General features: G+C 37.3%; 2 protein-coding genes across 3 annotated transcripts in view; one reads left to right on the forward strand and one right to left on the reverse strand.

Annotated features, from left to right (window-relative positions):
- The window catches only part of MFSD8 (major facilitator superfamily domain containing 8), a 47,681-nt gene extending 47,134 nt beyond the window's left edge, over positions 1–547 (reverse strand). Inside the window, exon 1 of one of the 2 annotated variants that reach the window (XM_036922945.2) lies at positions 338–547. In XM_036922945.2, the coding sequence (XP_036778840.2) occupies positions 338–402 (65 nt within the window). In that variant the 5' untranslated portion in view covers positions 403–547. The remainder of the gene's footprint in view (positions 1–337) is intronic. The other variant, XM_036922946.2, reaches the window with a different exon arrangement.
- Positions 548–746: 199 nt separating this feature from the next.
- The window catches only part of ABHD18 (abhydrolase domain containing 18), a 76,323-nt gene continuing 62,320 nt past the window's right edge, over positions 747–14,749 (forward strand). Inside the window, exon 1 of the mRNA XM_036922947.2 lies at positions 747–880. The gene's annotated coding sequence lies outside the window, so the exon portion shown is untranslated. The remainder of the gene's footprint in view (positions 881–14,749) is intronic.

A 14,749-nucleotide genomic window follows, 5' to 3' on the forward strand; every position in this document is an offset into this window, starting at 1 on the left:
TCGATTAAAACCATCATTTTGGAACTTTTGTGAAATGTGTAAAGTGACCAGCTCTGTAAAGGTCAAATGCAGAACGGCACAAGCTTTGCAAAACCGCTGCAGTGAAGTTCAAGATGCAGTCTGAGTGCCTCCAACACCCTCACCACAAACTTCCGGCTCGCGGCGGCGCGCAGTCAGGAACCTTTTCCCTGCGTTGGAAGCGCACCTCCCGGTCGCGCGACCAGGCGCCAGGTCCCGCCGCCCCGCACCCCTCTTTAGGTCCGGGGCGGCCAGCGCCAGGAAAGGAGCCTGGCGCAGCAGAATACAAGGATGCGGATTTTCCCCAACATCCGCTCACCTGCTTCCGGATGTGCGGTCGCCTAAGAGCGGCTCCTGCTCAGGGTCAATCCCCAGGCTCGCCATAGTTCCAGCGCCCAGAAGGCGGTGTAAGGCCAACTCTCGCGACACCTTCTGCTCCCTCTCATGCCTCTAGACCAAAGCTGTCAAAACCAGCCAGCAAGTGCGCGTGCGCGCCCGGCGGCCTAAGTGGGCGGGAGGTCCCGAGGTCAGAGGCGGGATCAGCGGGAGTCCCGGCCGTGCGGGGCGGGAAACGGTCGGGGGCGAAGCCGTGCCGTCGTCCTCCTACAATCGCAGCCTATCCTCCTCCGGAGACAGCGTGGGGGGAGACGGGGAGGGTTCAGGGGCGTGTCCAAACGTCTGCCGCTCCCCGGGCTCGTCCGTCTGCACTGGTTTCGCTGTCTGGGGCCCGGTGCCCCTGAGTTCCCGAAGACGTTGCAGTCGCTGCGGTTGGGGCTCGGACAGAAGGCGAATCCCGAGCGTCAGCGGAGCGCTGGTGCTGGCAGGCTTGGCCAGCCGACAGCAGGCACCCGCGGAGCGGCCAGTGAGTACAGGCTGCGCTCCACGAGCTTCTCGGCACGCTGCGTACGTGCCTGAAGGCAGGGACTGGGGCGCAGGGCTTGGCGAGAGACGCCGAGGTCCGGAGCACGCGTCGAGGGTCGAGGCAGGGGGCGCAAAACGAGGCCGGGAACCCGGGCTCGCTCTGGCTGGCGGGGATGGAGTGGGCTGGCGGGCAATCCCTTACCCTCGTGGAAGGGGCAGGTAGTTGCCCGCTGTCGTTTTCTCGCTCCGTTAACTGCAAAGACACTTGACTGCCAGTGCCTGATTAGGATCTGGATGGGGCCCTTAAGATGGGGTCCAGCGCTTCAGACCTGCTGATACCCAGATGCGCACGCCGCCGCCACCTGCGCAGCTGGGGGCAGCCTTTCACGATGCCGCTCAGCAAAGCCTGCTGCTGTAATCTAGGGGTAGAAAAGGTACAGCACCAGCTTAACAGTAACCAGCTTCTTTCATCACAAGGAAGATGATATTTTTAGAAAATGTTGTGTTGTTTTTTTTTCCCTTAGTAGATCTTGGTGCTGTTTCTTTCCTGGTGCTTACATTCTATCATCTTGCCTCTACAAGTAGGCTTGTAAGATAATTGTTAGAGGTACTCATTATGTATGTCATAATTACTGTTTTATTAGCAATAATACATTACCATGTGATTTCATTTGATCACAGCTGTCCTGTGAAATAGGTAAAGCAGACACGTTTCTATTTTACAGAGAACTAAGGTCTAGAGAGGTTGATAATTTACCCAGAAACACTCGGTGTGAAAGTGTCAGAGTTGGGACCCAAATTCAGTTATTCACAAGTATTTTTGAGAATTTACCCTATGCCAGGCCTTTTTCTAGGTATAGGTAGTATGGTATATGCTACTGAGACAGGGACCGTGGGTGTAGTCAGAGTAGGGTGAGGGCCTCTGGAAAAAGCAAGGCAGGATATTTGCAGTCAGCAATGTAACTACATGCAGGGAAACCCCCTACTAAAACTCTGTGTTAAACATTCAGCTCTAGAGTCATTCTTCAGTGAGATCAGTTAATATACCCCAGATAAAGAAGAGTAGCACATGTTTATATTTTACTAATCATTTATAATCATGTGTGAGATTCACTTTAACGTGCTAAAAGGCCCAAGCCTATGTGCTGTCTTTCCTCCTTCAGATCTGATGAGGTGATTTGCAAACGGAGCAACTAATTTAGCATGCAGGCCCAGCCATAAACAACATAGTAAAAGGCAAAAAGGATTCCACCTTAAAGATAAGACAGCATTTTAATACCCAAGAAGGTAATACGTTAGAAATTCTTAACTTACTCTTTAGCAAACAGTACCTCAGCCCACCTTGGGGGCTGAGCAGGTGGCCTTGTTTCATATGCCTCCAGACCAAGATGCTAGTATCTCAGGGGGAAATCATCAGAGCAGGAAGTTGCTTGTGTTAATTCTAAATATTCTGGGACCACTTAATAAGTCCACACCCCTAAGCATTTTTTCATGTTCTCAAAAATCCTCAACTGCCTATAAAACCCCAAGATAACCTACCACTATGGATTTTCTTGTCCCCTCCTGGTGTGAGCCAGGAGCTCTGTCCTTTCACTTTAACTCTAAATAAAAGCCTGTACCTCGCTCTCCTACCTTGAGGGTTTGTGAACCTCATTCTTCGGCTTCGTGAACAAGAACCCTGGTATCACCATCACTTCTGATCTTTGGTGACCTTCTGTGACCTTGTGTGTATCATGTCAGGCACATTTCACTGGTGAACAAACAGCTAAACTTGGAATGTGTTTTCTATTAGTTAAGAATTATCTTCTGAATCCAGACCTGACATTTTGTACTTGGATTCAGTCTTGCAAATTTGTGACAGCTCACAAAAACATGTCAGATTCCTATGATTGGTTCCAAGAAGGTATATATAGGTAAAAAAATTAGTTGTTTGTTTTGCCATAATGTTACTTTACTGTATTATCTTCTTTTTTAATCTCTGGAGCTTAGTACAGTGTGTAGCATTCATTCATATGCTCATTTAACAAAAGGACTTTTAACCAGCTTTGCACCAAGCTAGATGGTTGCTAGATAAAGAATCTTTATTGAATTACCTCATTTCATCCCTACAACAATCCTCTGAGGTAGGATTGTCTCCTGCATACAATGAAAATGAAAGCATGGAGATTAAGTATTTGCCTAGGGTCACACAGCAAATAAGCAACTGAGCTAGAACTCCCAGGAACACGGAACTCGTGACTGTAAAGTCTGTTTTTCACCACCAGCCTTCCTGTGAAAAGAATGTCAAGAAGAATCTCTTCCCATATCTCTTAATATATATGAAAACAGGCAATCAATTTTTATGTAAATGAAATAATTTGCTATTATGTATTATTCCCAGGTATTATTCCCCCTTTTTAGGTTAAGGTGACTTACTCAAGGTCACACAATTAGTGGAGGAACCCAGGTCTTCTGACATTGCTATTTTCCACTACTCTCTCCAAGTGATGACTTAATACTACAAAAGTACATGGAATGAGTGCATGTGAAACTGATGAAATCTGAATAAACTCTGTGTATTGTACCAATTAAAAAAAAGAAAGAAGAAAGAAAATTATTTATTAGGAACACACATATGTGGCACACAAATAAAATAAACTTTAAAAAAACTTTCAAAAAGCCTTGTTCGTTTAAGATCCCATGGGAAAGAAGAGCTAAGTTTAAGAAGACATTAGAGCTTTTGCTGACTAGGAGACAATCTCCCTGTTGGATTTCCTCAGATGACTGCTTAGAATAGATATCCACTCCTTCAAACATAAAAACTTTCTATTTTCTTACTCTTCTCCTATATAAGATTAAAGGAATTAAATTTGTTGAGGTAGAGTTGGTTTTAATAGTAGATATCTAAACCTTTTCTTTGCTACTTAAGCTTGTATCGAAAAGAAATTATTTAAAAGTGAAGTTATAAGATAAAAATTAAGTTTACATTTTTGTGGAGTAAAGTTCTTGGACATAGTGGTATTTTTTTTATTTCATTTATGCTTTTGAGATATGTATCAACTATATGAGACTAAAAGTCTAGAAAAAGTTAGGGCTGTGTTCAATTAAGTACCAGAGAGATAGGAGATGAAAGTAGTAGATGGCATAGTAGACGATGAGTGCCACTTCAGCAGCAGAGCCTGTTTCTAGGAAAGACTTTTCATTCCTGGCACTGTACTAGAACTTCTATTTATGTTTCACTTTGTTTATCCCTTTCACATTGGCTGTAAAAGTATAATGACTTGTCAGTTTGGCTTGATACATACTTCAAAAGTGGTTTCTATTTCTGCAGAAGCTCACTAGTGTTAGTCCAGCCTGATGTGGAGGCTTGAAGTATCTGGTTTGGCTCCAGAGGATGCCTCCTTTTGGCAAATTGGAGTTATCTTTACCGAGCTTGCATTATTATCTGTTCATGGTGGCACTGGATAGTAGTTAGGCCTACCTAGAAAAACCTACAGGTTTACAGCGTTTCAGAAAACCTGGTCTTTTATATTTTTCTTGGGACTGAAATGGGATTGGAGATCTATGTAAGCCCAGACTCTAGAACCAAAACAGTAAGCCATGTGTGTATCTGATTTGCTTTTTGTTCTTTATTGTTCAGTTACTTACTGACAGGTAAATATAGCAAAGAACATACTGGCTGTAGATTTAGAGTACTGTCTCTTATGGCCTATATTACATGGAATTAAAGTGATCTGGAAAAAATCACTGTTTTAGCATACCATTGAAAATTAGAAATAACAACAATTTGGGCACATAATAAATATAGTACTTTACAAAATATTTGAAGAGTTCATTGTTCTCAGGTCGTTTCCTGCTTCCTGTAAAACTTTCTAATTCTGTATGTTTGTCATACCTTGTTTTTATCTATTACTAACCTAGAAGAATATTGCATAGGAAAATGTGATGTCTCATGAGCTTTAGTACTTTTCTTCTTACTATAAACTATGAGTGTTGAGATTATTTTTAAAACGAACATGGAATCTTACTGTTGTTGAGGCCATGGATGTTACAAAGGAAGATATTGACCCTGTCCTTTTCTTGCCACTGCAGAGAAAATAAGCGGCCTGTAATACTTGCAAAATAATAAAGTCCCACATTATAATGACATGCCACTGTTCTACTCATTTAATAAATGTACACAAAAATATTATATGCCATTTTTATAACAACTCCAGAAACACACAAGGAATAAAATAATTAAAATCATAATTCATTACTCAAGAATTATCTTTCCTTATGCTATTGAACTTACCTGAATAGAATTACATATCCAAATATGTAAAAAAGAGTTGACCTCTTACTTGTAATATAATACACTAATTCTGAATTTTGGTAATTAAAGAATAAACTATTTCATTTTCACCCCAGCTGGGTTTACTTCAGTTCAGCTCTGACATTAATCACCCAAAGATTAACACCACAGGAGTTAGTGCAGATCCTGCATGTGAAGAGTTCAGTCCTCCAAATGCCATTTCCTCCAAGGCCAGACACACTTCTGACAAACTTGACTACAACTTTGGGGGTTTCTGTGACCCCTGTGTATCGATGATTTACCACAACAGCTCAGAGAACTCAGAAAATCTTTATACTGGGTTTCAACTTAGAAATGTCCAAGTAAAGAGTAGAATGAGGCAAGGGAGAAAATGTGGAGCTTCGATGTACTCTTCTTCTGGAGTCAGGGTACATCTCCCTCTGACACATTATATTCATTAACCAAGAAGCTCTATGAAGCCTCGGTGTCCAGTGTTTTTTATTTGGGTGTTCATGATTGACTGGGTCATTGGCCATGTCATCCAACTCAGTCTTCAGCTCCCTTACCCTCTTGGAGGTGAGGATGGCCCAAAGTCAACCCTTTAGTCAAATGGTCAGACTTTCTGATGATCAGCCAGAAACTAGCCTGTATCTAGGGACCTGCCATGAGTTACCTCATTCGTATACCAAAGACACTTCTATCATTTGGGAAATGCCAAGGGTTTTAGGAGCTCCATGCCAGACCAGAGCTCAAAGACCAGGTACGTTCTTTAATATACCAAGCTGACATATATCTTTCAAGAAAAAACTAGTCAAGCAATTTAAATATACACTACATATACTTATTTGATTTTAATAATTGCACTAAGTAGAAAATGTATATAATGAGGACAGCATTTCAGAAGCCAGTTTGCCTTTTATGATTTATTTAATGAATAAAAAAATACTAAGAGGCAAGGATTCCTATTTTGTTTTGGGGGAGTGTTTCTTTTTGTAGGCAAGGGTTTTAATTAGAATGGAAATACATAAACATGATTTAGACAAACTTTCAAGAACTCACTTGCTTATAAACAAATGTTTATCATGTCTACGGAAGTTATTTGTTGTTTGTTTTCCTATTGCTAAGAAAATAGGAAAAGGAGGTAATTGCCACCTGTATTGAAAGCCCTGAGGTGTCAGCCCAGCCATTCTACTCAAAGGCTGAGAAATACAACTGGCTTCTCCCAGTGTGGCAGACAGTCTATAGGGTGGCCCTCAGGGGCCCATCTCCAGATGTCCACACCTTTTTGTAATGCTCTTCCTTTGAATGTGGGCAGGACCTGTGATTTACCTTCTAATCAATAGAGTATGACAAAGGCAATTGGATGTCACTCTCCTAATTGCAATCGTATTATGTTATGTAACAAAGTTGATGGGATGACATGCCCATGGTAGTAAGTTACATAGACTCTTCTTGCTCGCACACTCACTCTTACTCTCTTGTTGGCTGTGAAGAATTAAGCTGCCATGTTGTGAACCTCCTATGAATAGAGCCATGTGGTAGAGAACTGTGGACAGCCCCTAGGAGCTGAGGCTGGCCTCTAGCTGACAAACAGCAAAACATTGAAGCTCTCAGTCCTACACCTGCAAGGAAACAAATTCTGCTAACCTGAGTGAGCTTGGAAGTGGGTTCTCCATTAAAGCTTCCAGATGAGTACACGGTACAGTTGACAACTGACTGAAGCTACAGGAAACTCTAAAGCAGAAAACCCAGGTCTGCTGGGTTTTAGAAACTGATCCTCAGGAAAGGGGAAGGGAGAAGAAGGGAGGAAACGAACTAGCTTCAAGAGATTTGTGCTTCATCTCTCCAAATTCTTTTATTTAAAGGCCTTAGTGAGGTCTCCAAATATTTACATTAGGCAGTGACATTTTTTTTAAGAGAAAAATAGGAGCCTTGATATTATTAATGTGTTCTGTTCTAAGATCAATAGAATAATGAAATACTTTTATTTACTGAGAAAGTTGTCAAGAGGGAAAGAAAGTATCGATTTGCTTCCTCTAAAAGATTTTATAGAGATTATCAAATTAACTCCAGTATCTAAAATTTTTCCAACTTTTGTATTGTGGTAAAATACACACTTCATAAAATTTACCGCCTTAACCATTTTTAAGTGTTCATTGTAATTAAGTTCAATCATACTATTATGCAACCATCATCACCATCCATCTACAGAACTCTTCATCTTGCAAAACTGAAACACTATACCCATTAAATAATAACCTCCTATTTACCCTTCCTTTCTGCCCTTGGTAACCACCATTCTACTTTCTGGCTATTTCAGGTTCATAAATCATACACTATTTTCCTTTTTTGTGACTGGCTTGTTTCAGTTACCATAAAGTCCTCGAGGTTCATCCACATTGTAGTACGTTAGAATGTCATACCTTTTTAAGGCTGTATAATATTTCATTGTATGTATATACCACCACTTGCTTATCCATTCATCCATTGATAGATACTTGGGTTGCTTATCTTTTAGCTACCAACTTCTGAATTTTAAGAACTTAGAGAAAACATGGCCAATTAAATAACTAGTGTTTAGGTAGAACACTAATTTTAGAGCTACCCTGTAAAACCTCTTAGATTTAGTATTTACATTTTATTTTTGCCATTTTGTAGGATTTGGATTATTTAGAATTATAATAAATATAGTATTTTATCATTGTATCTTTGTATTTGTGACATAACTATGATTTATTTGATTTTCTAGCGCAGGGGTCAGCAAAGTATGCTCTATAGACCAACCTGCCTGTTTTTGTATGATTGCAAACTAAGAATAGTTTTTACAGATGAATATTAGTACAGAGTTAGATGCTACGGGCACTAACTTTGAACTATTAAGCAAAATTCCAAGAAAAATATTTCATTCTCATTAGTAGACCAATAGCACAAAAAATTGTACTTTATCATTATTATTATTTTGATTTTCCTCAACAAAAAATGTGTGAATATTAGTTTTCTTTCTTGTTATCTTAAGTACCTACATAATATTATTGATTTTGCCTCTTGGGCTGTAAAATCTAAATTATATTTACTATCTAGCCCTCTTAAATAGTTTGTAGGATCTCTCCTCTGGTCTATTTATAACATTGTTATTTTGAGACACTATTTGTAAGCACGTTACAATAGAAACTAAGATATTTTGTTTATATAATTTAATATTCCTCCATGCAAATTTCTTCAAGGTTTTGTTTTATAGCTCCTGCCAGTAATTGGATGTATTTTGCATAAATTATTTTTTTTAATATTCTTTAGCATTTTTTTCATTTTCAGATCAATACTCTCTTCCAATTAGGTATATAAATAGTAATGTCTTAGAAAAATATTATTCAAATATAATTAGAAATCTGTTAAAGGCAGGCCTATAAAAATGTTTAGGGATATGCATTGAGAAGTCTAATTCTGTGAAGTGGTAACATGCATAAAACTTTTTCACTTGATGACTTGTGATCTTGGATTAGGGGAATAGCATGATATGGTAGAGAGAAGTATATTCCATCAAAGAGAAATAAGGTTCTCCTAAATATATGATCCATTCATTCCTGGCATGCAATTCTAATACAAAAGTGTGGGACAGAAGAAAAAATCCTAGAATAAACTGTTCTCTTATAAATTAGTAATATTCATCTAAAGAGAAAATTACTAAAAAAGAAATCCTATTCATAGTAGTTATCACAAAGACTAAATAATTTTAATTGTGTCACATGTTTAATAAAGACACTTAAAGGAAAGGATAGAATAAAATAATAATGGAGGAAATAAAGAAAATTGGGTGAGAAGACTAAAATAATAATAGTACTACCCAGTTAGTACATAGATTGAACATACTATCAGCTATTTTGATAGTAGGACATTTTATAAATCATGATGAACATAATGTATATGGAAACCTCACTAGAATTTTAGACATTAAAACAACAGTTGTAAGAGCTCTTTGAAAGGGGTTTTAAAAATGGAATGTAGGTTTTACAACTATAGCTAAGTCTATAAAAGATTTCTAAATTTTAAATATAGGAATTAGAGAACAGTAGAGAGAAAATAATGTTTCTGGAAATCTGTTTAGTAAACAGAAGGAAAAATATTTTTTTCCTCCAATGAGAAAAAGACAAAATTTAACATTAAAAAAAATTGAATTATACACTACTGCAGTGTGTTAGGGCGTTCTGTTGAATGTGGTGAATCTTTCAAGTGTCAGCCTCTACCGGATCAGTGTTAACAATAGCCTGACATAGTTCTTGTTAATTTGACATCCTTTTCTCCAGACCCCCTTCATTATTTCAGTTTACCACATTTTTTCACATCTCTCTTTTTGTGTTTGCATGTCTTCTTTTTGCCAGATTAATCTCTGAATACTCAGTGGAAATTTAGATTTTTCTATGCTGTTTTTCCTGCTCCTTGCTAGTACCTTTAGTTGTGAACTTCACATCATATAGCAACATAGATTGTTCATTTTGTGAAAACGAGCTGTTATATTTAACATGTGTACATTTTTAAGTTATACTTTGGCTTATGAGAAACTTAAACAGTAACCACAACAAACTGCAGTGAACTGCACATCTTCACTCAGGTGATGTCCCCAAGCTGCACCCTCCATACTGTCTTCAGACCTCTCCCAACATTCACATGATATGGATATTAGCGTGGCTCTTTGCTGGTGGTTCAGGTCTGGATGTTCATGCTTCAAAACTGACTTCACAGAGCAACAGCCAAAGATTATTCAGCAAGCTATGTGTTCATATGTTAGACTAACACTAGTTGTAAAATATGTAGAAATATGTAATTAAGGGAAGTGTGAAAACTATATGATTTCATTAAAAATTTGTAAAAATTGTTCAGTGGTAGAAAGTTATTTAAGGTGTTGGTTCACTGAGGTGAAAAGATTCTTAGTTTTTTTCTCCTACAAGATTAAATTGAAAATTGGAGTTGATACATTAATGTAGTAATGAATAAAGACTAACCATTGCCATAAAAGTTAAGAACAGGATTTCCCCTCTATGATTAGTATTACAAATCAGATGAGTAGAAAAATTATGGAAATCAATTTTTAAAGATTATCTACATTTTCCTTTGTTAATATTACATTTTGACAGTATTTATAATTTAAAATTGACCATACTTTTGTAAAGTGGTTAAAATAAGCCAGAAAATGTATTTTACCATCATTTGTAAATATAAGCTACTTGGAACTTATGTCATTCTAATTTCTCAATTAACTTTCAAAGTGCCTTGAGTTTTGAAGCCTATTGAAAATTTTAGAATGTTTAAAATTTTTTAAATATTTTTTCAGAGAAAGTGACAAATAAGTACATACAGATTTTTTAAGTTGGCTTTGTTTTTGTCCTCCTTTTAAATGATACTGATTTTTCTCCTGTAAACTGAAATAAAGTCCTATATCATTGATATTTGATAGATAGGTTCATTCAACAAAATTGATATACTAACATCACTACAGTGATATGATAATATCTTGATACAATAATGGTGATGGAATCTGTGGGTGGAATCCTAACAGAAACACTTCAAGGTACTTTAGAATTAATCTTAAAAAACTTAAGGGAAACCATTTTTTGGACTTTTTAACTTAATAGACTTCATTATTTATAACAGTTTTAGGTTTACAGAAAACTTAAGAAGATAGTACAGAGTTCCCACATATCCTTTCTCCTCTTAACCCCAGTTGCCCGTTATTAATATCTTGCGTTAGTGTGGTACATTTGTTATACCTGATGAACCCATACACTACTATTAACTAAAGTCCATAGTTTACATTAGGATGCGTTCTTTGTGGTGTTCAGATGCATTACATTATATCATGTATCTACTGATACAGTCCTCACAGTAGATTATCACCCTAAAAGTCCTGTGTGCTGCATGATGCATTCCTCTTTCCCTCTTCTCCAGTCCCTAGCAACCACTGATGTTTTTACTCTGTCCATAGTTTTGCCTTTGCCAGAATGTCTTATAATTGGAATTATATACTTTCAGACTGACTTCCTTCACTTAGCAATATGTATTTAAGGTTCCTGTATGTCTTTTCATGGCTGATCGCTCAATTCTTTCCATTGATGAATAATATTCCATTGTATGGCTGTACCACAGGTTATTTATCCATTCCTCTTTTGAAGGACATCTTATTTTCGTCTGGTTTTTGGCACTTATGAATAAAGTTGGAATAAACATTCATGTCCAGGTGCATTTTGTATGTGTAGATGTAAGCTTTCAACTCATTTGGTTAAATTCCTAAAAGCAGGATTGCTATATTGTATGATACGACCATGTTTAATTTTGTAGGAAACTGCAAACTATCTTCCAAAGTGGCTGTACTGTTTTGCATTCCTACCAGTAATGAATGAGATTTCTTGTTATGCACATCCTTGCCAGCATTTGACGTCGTCAGTTTTTTGGATTTTGGTCATTCTACTGGGAGTGCAGTATATCTTCTTTTAAGTTGCTTTTCCATGATGGCATATGATGTGCTCATCTTTTCATATGTTTATTTGCCATCTAGTACATCTTTGGTGAGGCATCTATTCAGCTCTTTTGCCCATTTTTTAATTGGGTTGTTTCTTTTCTTATTATTGAGTTTTTAAGAGTTCTTTGTATATTTTGGAATACAAGTCCTGTGTATCAGGTATTTTGCTAATACTTTCTCAGTCTTTGGCTTGTCTTTCATTTCTTAATGAAGCTCATTTTTAAGGAATGTTGAATCAACAAGATCTTTAAAGTCTTGGAATATTTGCTATATTTTCTCTGATTATAGTCTCTCATATATTCTTCTGAAAGTTTACAGCTTCACTTTTATACTTAGCTCTCTAATCCTAACACACATGGAATTTTTTTATGTACTTAGTATGGGATGTAGTGATTTAGTTTAATATTTTCCCACATGGATAACTGATTCCCCTGGCACCTTTCATTGAAACTTGGTAATAACTAGTAAGTTCTAACCTTTTTTGACTCATTTGGATTGTCTCTGTAATAGTCATATTCTTTGTGTGTACAGGCAAATTCCTGCCCCTTCTGGTCTTTAAATCTTTTAAGTTTTTTTTTTTAACTTAGGACATCCTGTACTGTTTTAGAATAGATGTATTAGATAATGGAGATTCTTATTCCTCACTTAACAGGGAATGCTTCTGCAGTATCCTTATTAATTATGATGTTTACTGCAGATTTTTATTAAATACCTTATCTCAAACTAATGTTATATTGCTAGATTTTTCTCATTACAATTATTTCTGGATGCTGAATTTTATCAAATACTGGTGGGTTTTGTTTGTTCTCTTTATATCTCATCTTTTTTTCTTGTTTAGTTAGTGTAGTTACTCTAAAATATTCTTACATTCTTACCATGAACCCATCTGAAGTGTCCATTAGTATTCTTAAAACAATTCGTTTGGGTTGTCATTGATTTTTCTTTTCTTGTTTTCCCATTCTACAGATGAATGAAAGAAGGATGACTGACTTGCTCTAAGTCACATTATAAAGGATTCAACCTAGAGGACTGCCTCTATTATGCCTAATGTGCTTTAGCCATTATGACATATTGTATCTTAAATATATCTCTTTCAAATTTACATACTCTTGTGTACATACATACACGCTCAAGTGTAAAACAATTAAATGTGAATATATTTTTTTAAAAACCTAAGGAATCAATTTAAAAAATGTAACAAATAAAATCAAAAGATAATCAAAATAATAAATATAAATAGGAACTCAGCAATTAAAAGAAAAACTGAGGCAGGCTTCTATATCCTGAAATTGAAAGAACTCTGCAGATATGTATAAATAAGCAAGGTGAGAAAGAACACTGGAAAACAAATAATGTAGTTGGTCTATTCTGTGTTTAAAAAACACACTAAAGAAATGACAAACCTCAGCTTTTTTTCTTATCCTTCAAAGGTCCTTTTTCTTTTTTGGTATCATTAATCTACAATTACACAAGTGACATTATGGTTACTGGACTTCCTCTCATCATCAAGTCCCCCCCACAAACCCCATTAGAGTCACTGTCCATCAGCATAGTAAGATGCTGTATAATCACTACTTGTCTTCTCTGAGTTGTACAGCCCTCCCCACGCCCCCCACCCCTTCATTATGTCAGCTAATCGTAATGCTCCTTTTCCCCCCTTGTCCCTCTCTTCCCACCCATCCAACCCAGTCCCTTTCCCTTTGGTAACTGTTAGTCCATTATTAGGTTCTGTGATTCTGCTGCTGTTTTGCTCCTTCAGTTTTTTTCTTTGTTCTTATACTCTACATATGAGGAATTCATTTGACACTTGTCTTTTTCCGCCTGGCTTACTTCACTAAGCATAATACCCTCTAGCTCCATCCATGTTGTTGCAAATGGTAGGATTTGTATTTTTCTTATGGCCGAATAATACTCCATTGTGTATATGTACCACATGTTCTTTATCCATTCATCTACTGATGGACACTTAGGTTGCTTCCATGTCTTGGCTATTGTAAGTAGTGCTGCGATAAACATAGGGGTGCATATGTCTTTCAAACTGGGCTGCTGCATTCTTAGGGTAAATTCCTAGAAATGTGATTCCCAGGTCAAATGGTATTTCTATTTTGAGCTTTTGAGGAACCTCCATACTGCTTTCCACAAAGGTTGAACTAATTTACATTCCCACCAGCAGTGTAGGAGGGTTCCCCTTTCTCCACATCCTCGCCAGCATTTGCTGTTGTTTGTCTTTTGGATGGTGGCCATCCTTACTGGTGTCAGGTGATATCTCATTGTGGTTTTAATTTGCATTTCTCTGATGATTAGCGATGTGGAGCATCATTTCATATGCCTGTAGGCCATCTGAATTTTTTCTTTGAAGAAGTGTCTTTTCAGATCTTCTGCCCATTTTTAATTGGATTATTCACTTTTTGTTTGTTGAGGTGTGTGAGCTCTTTATATATTTTGGATGTCAATCCTTTATCAGATATGTCATTTATAAATATATTCTCCCATCCTGTAGGATGTCTTTTTGCTCTATTGATGGTGTCCTTTGCTGTACAGAAGCTTTTCAGCTTGATAGAGTCCCACTTGTACATCTTTGCATTTGTTTCCCTTGCCCAGGGAAATATGTTCATGAAGAAATCGCTCTTTTTTATGTCCAAGAGATTTTTGCCTATGTTTTTTTTCTAAGAGTTTTATAGTTTCATGACTTACATTCAGGTCTTTGATCCATTTTGAATTTACTTTGTGTATGGGGTTATACAATGATCCAGTTTCATTCTCTTACATGTAGCTGTCCAATTTTGCCAACACCAGCTGTTGAAGAGGCTGTCATTTCCCCATTGTATATCCATGGCTCCTTTATTGTATATTAATTGACCATATATGTTTGGGTTAATACCAGGACTCTCTATTCTGTTTCACTGGTCTGTGGGTCTGTTCTTGTGCCAGTACCAAATTGTCTTGATTACTGTAGCTTTGTAGGAGAGCTTGAAGTTGGGAAGCAATATCCCCCGTGCTATATTCTTCCTTCTCAGGATTGCTTTGGCTGTTTGGGGTCTTTTGTGGTTCCATATGAATTTTAAAACTATTTGTTGCAATTTGTT

Source organism: Manis pentadactyla, chromosome 5 (assembly GCF_030020395.1).
Source record: "Manis pentadactyla isolate mManPen7 chromosome 5, mManPen7.hap1, whole genome shotgun sequence".
NCBI lineage: Eukaryota > Metazoa > Chordata > Mammalia > Pholidota > Manidae > Manis > Manis pentadactyla.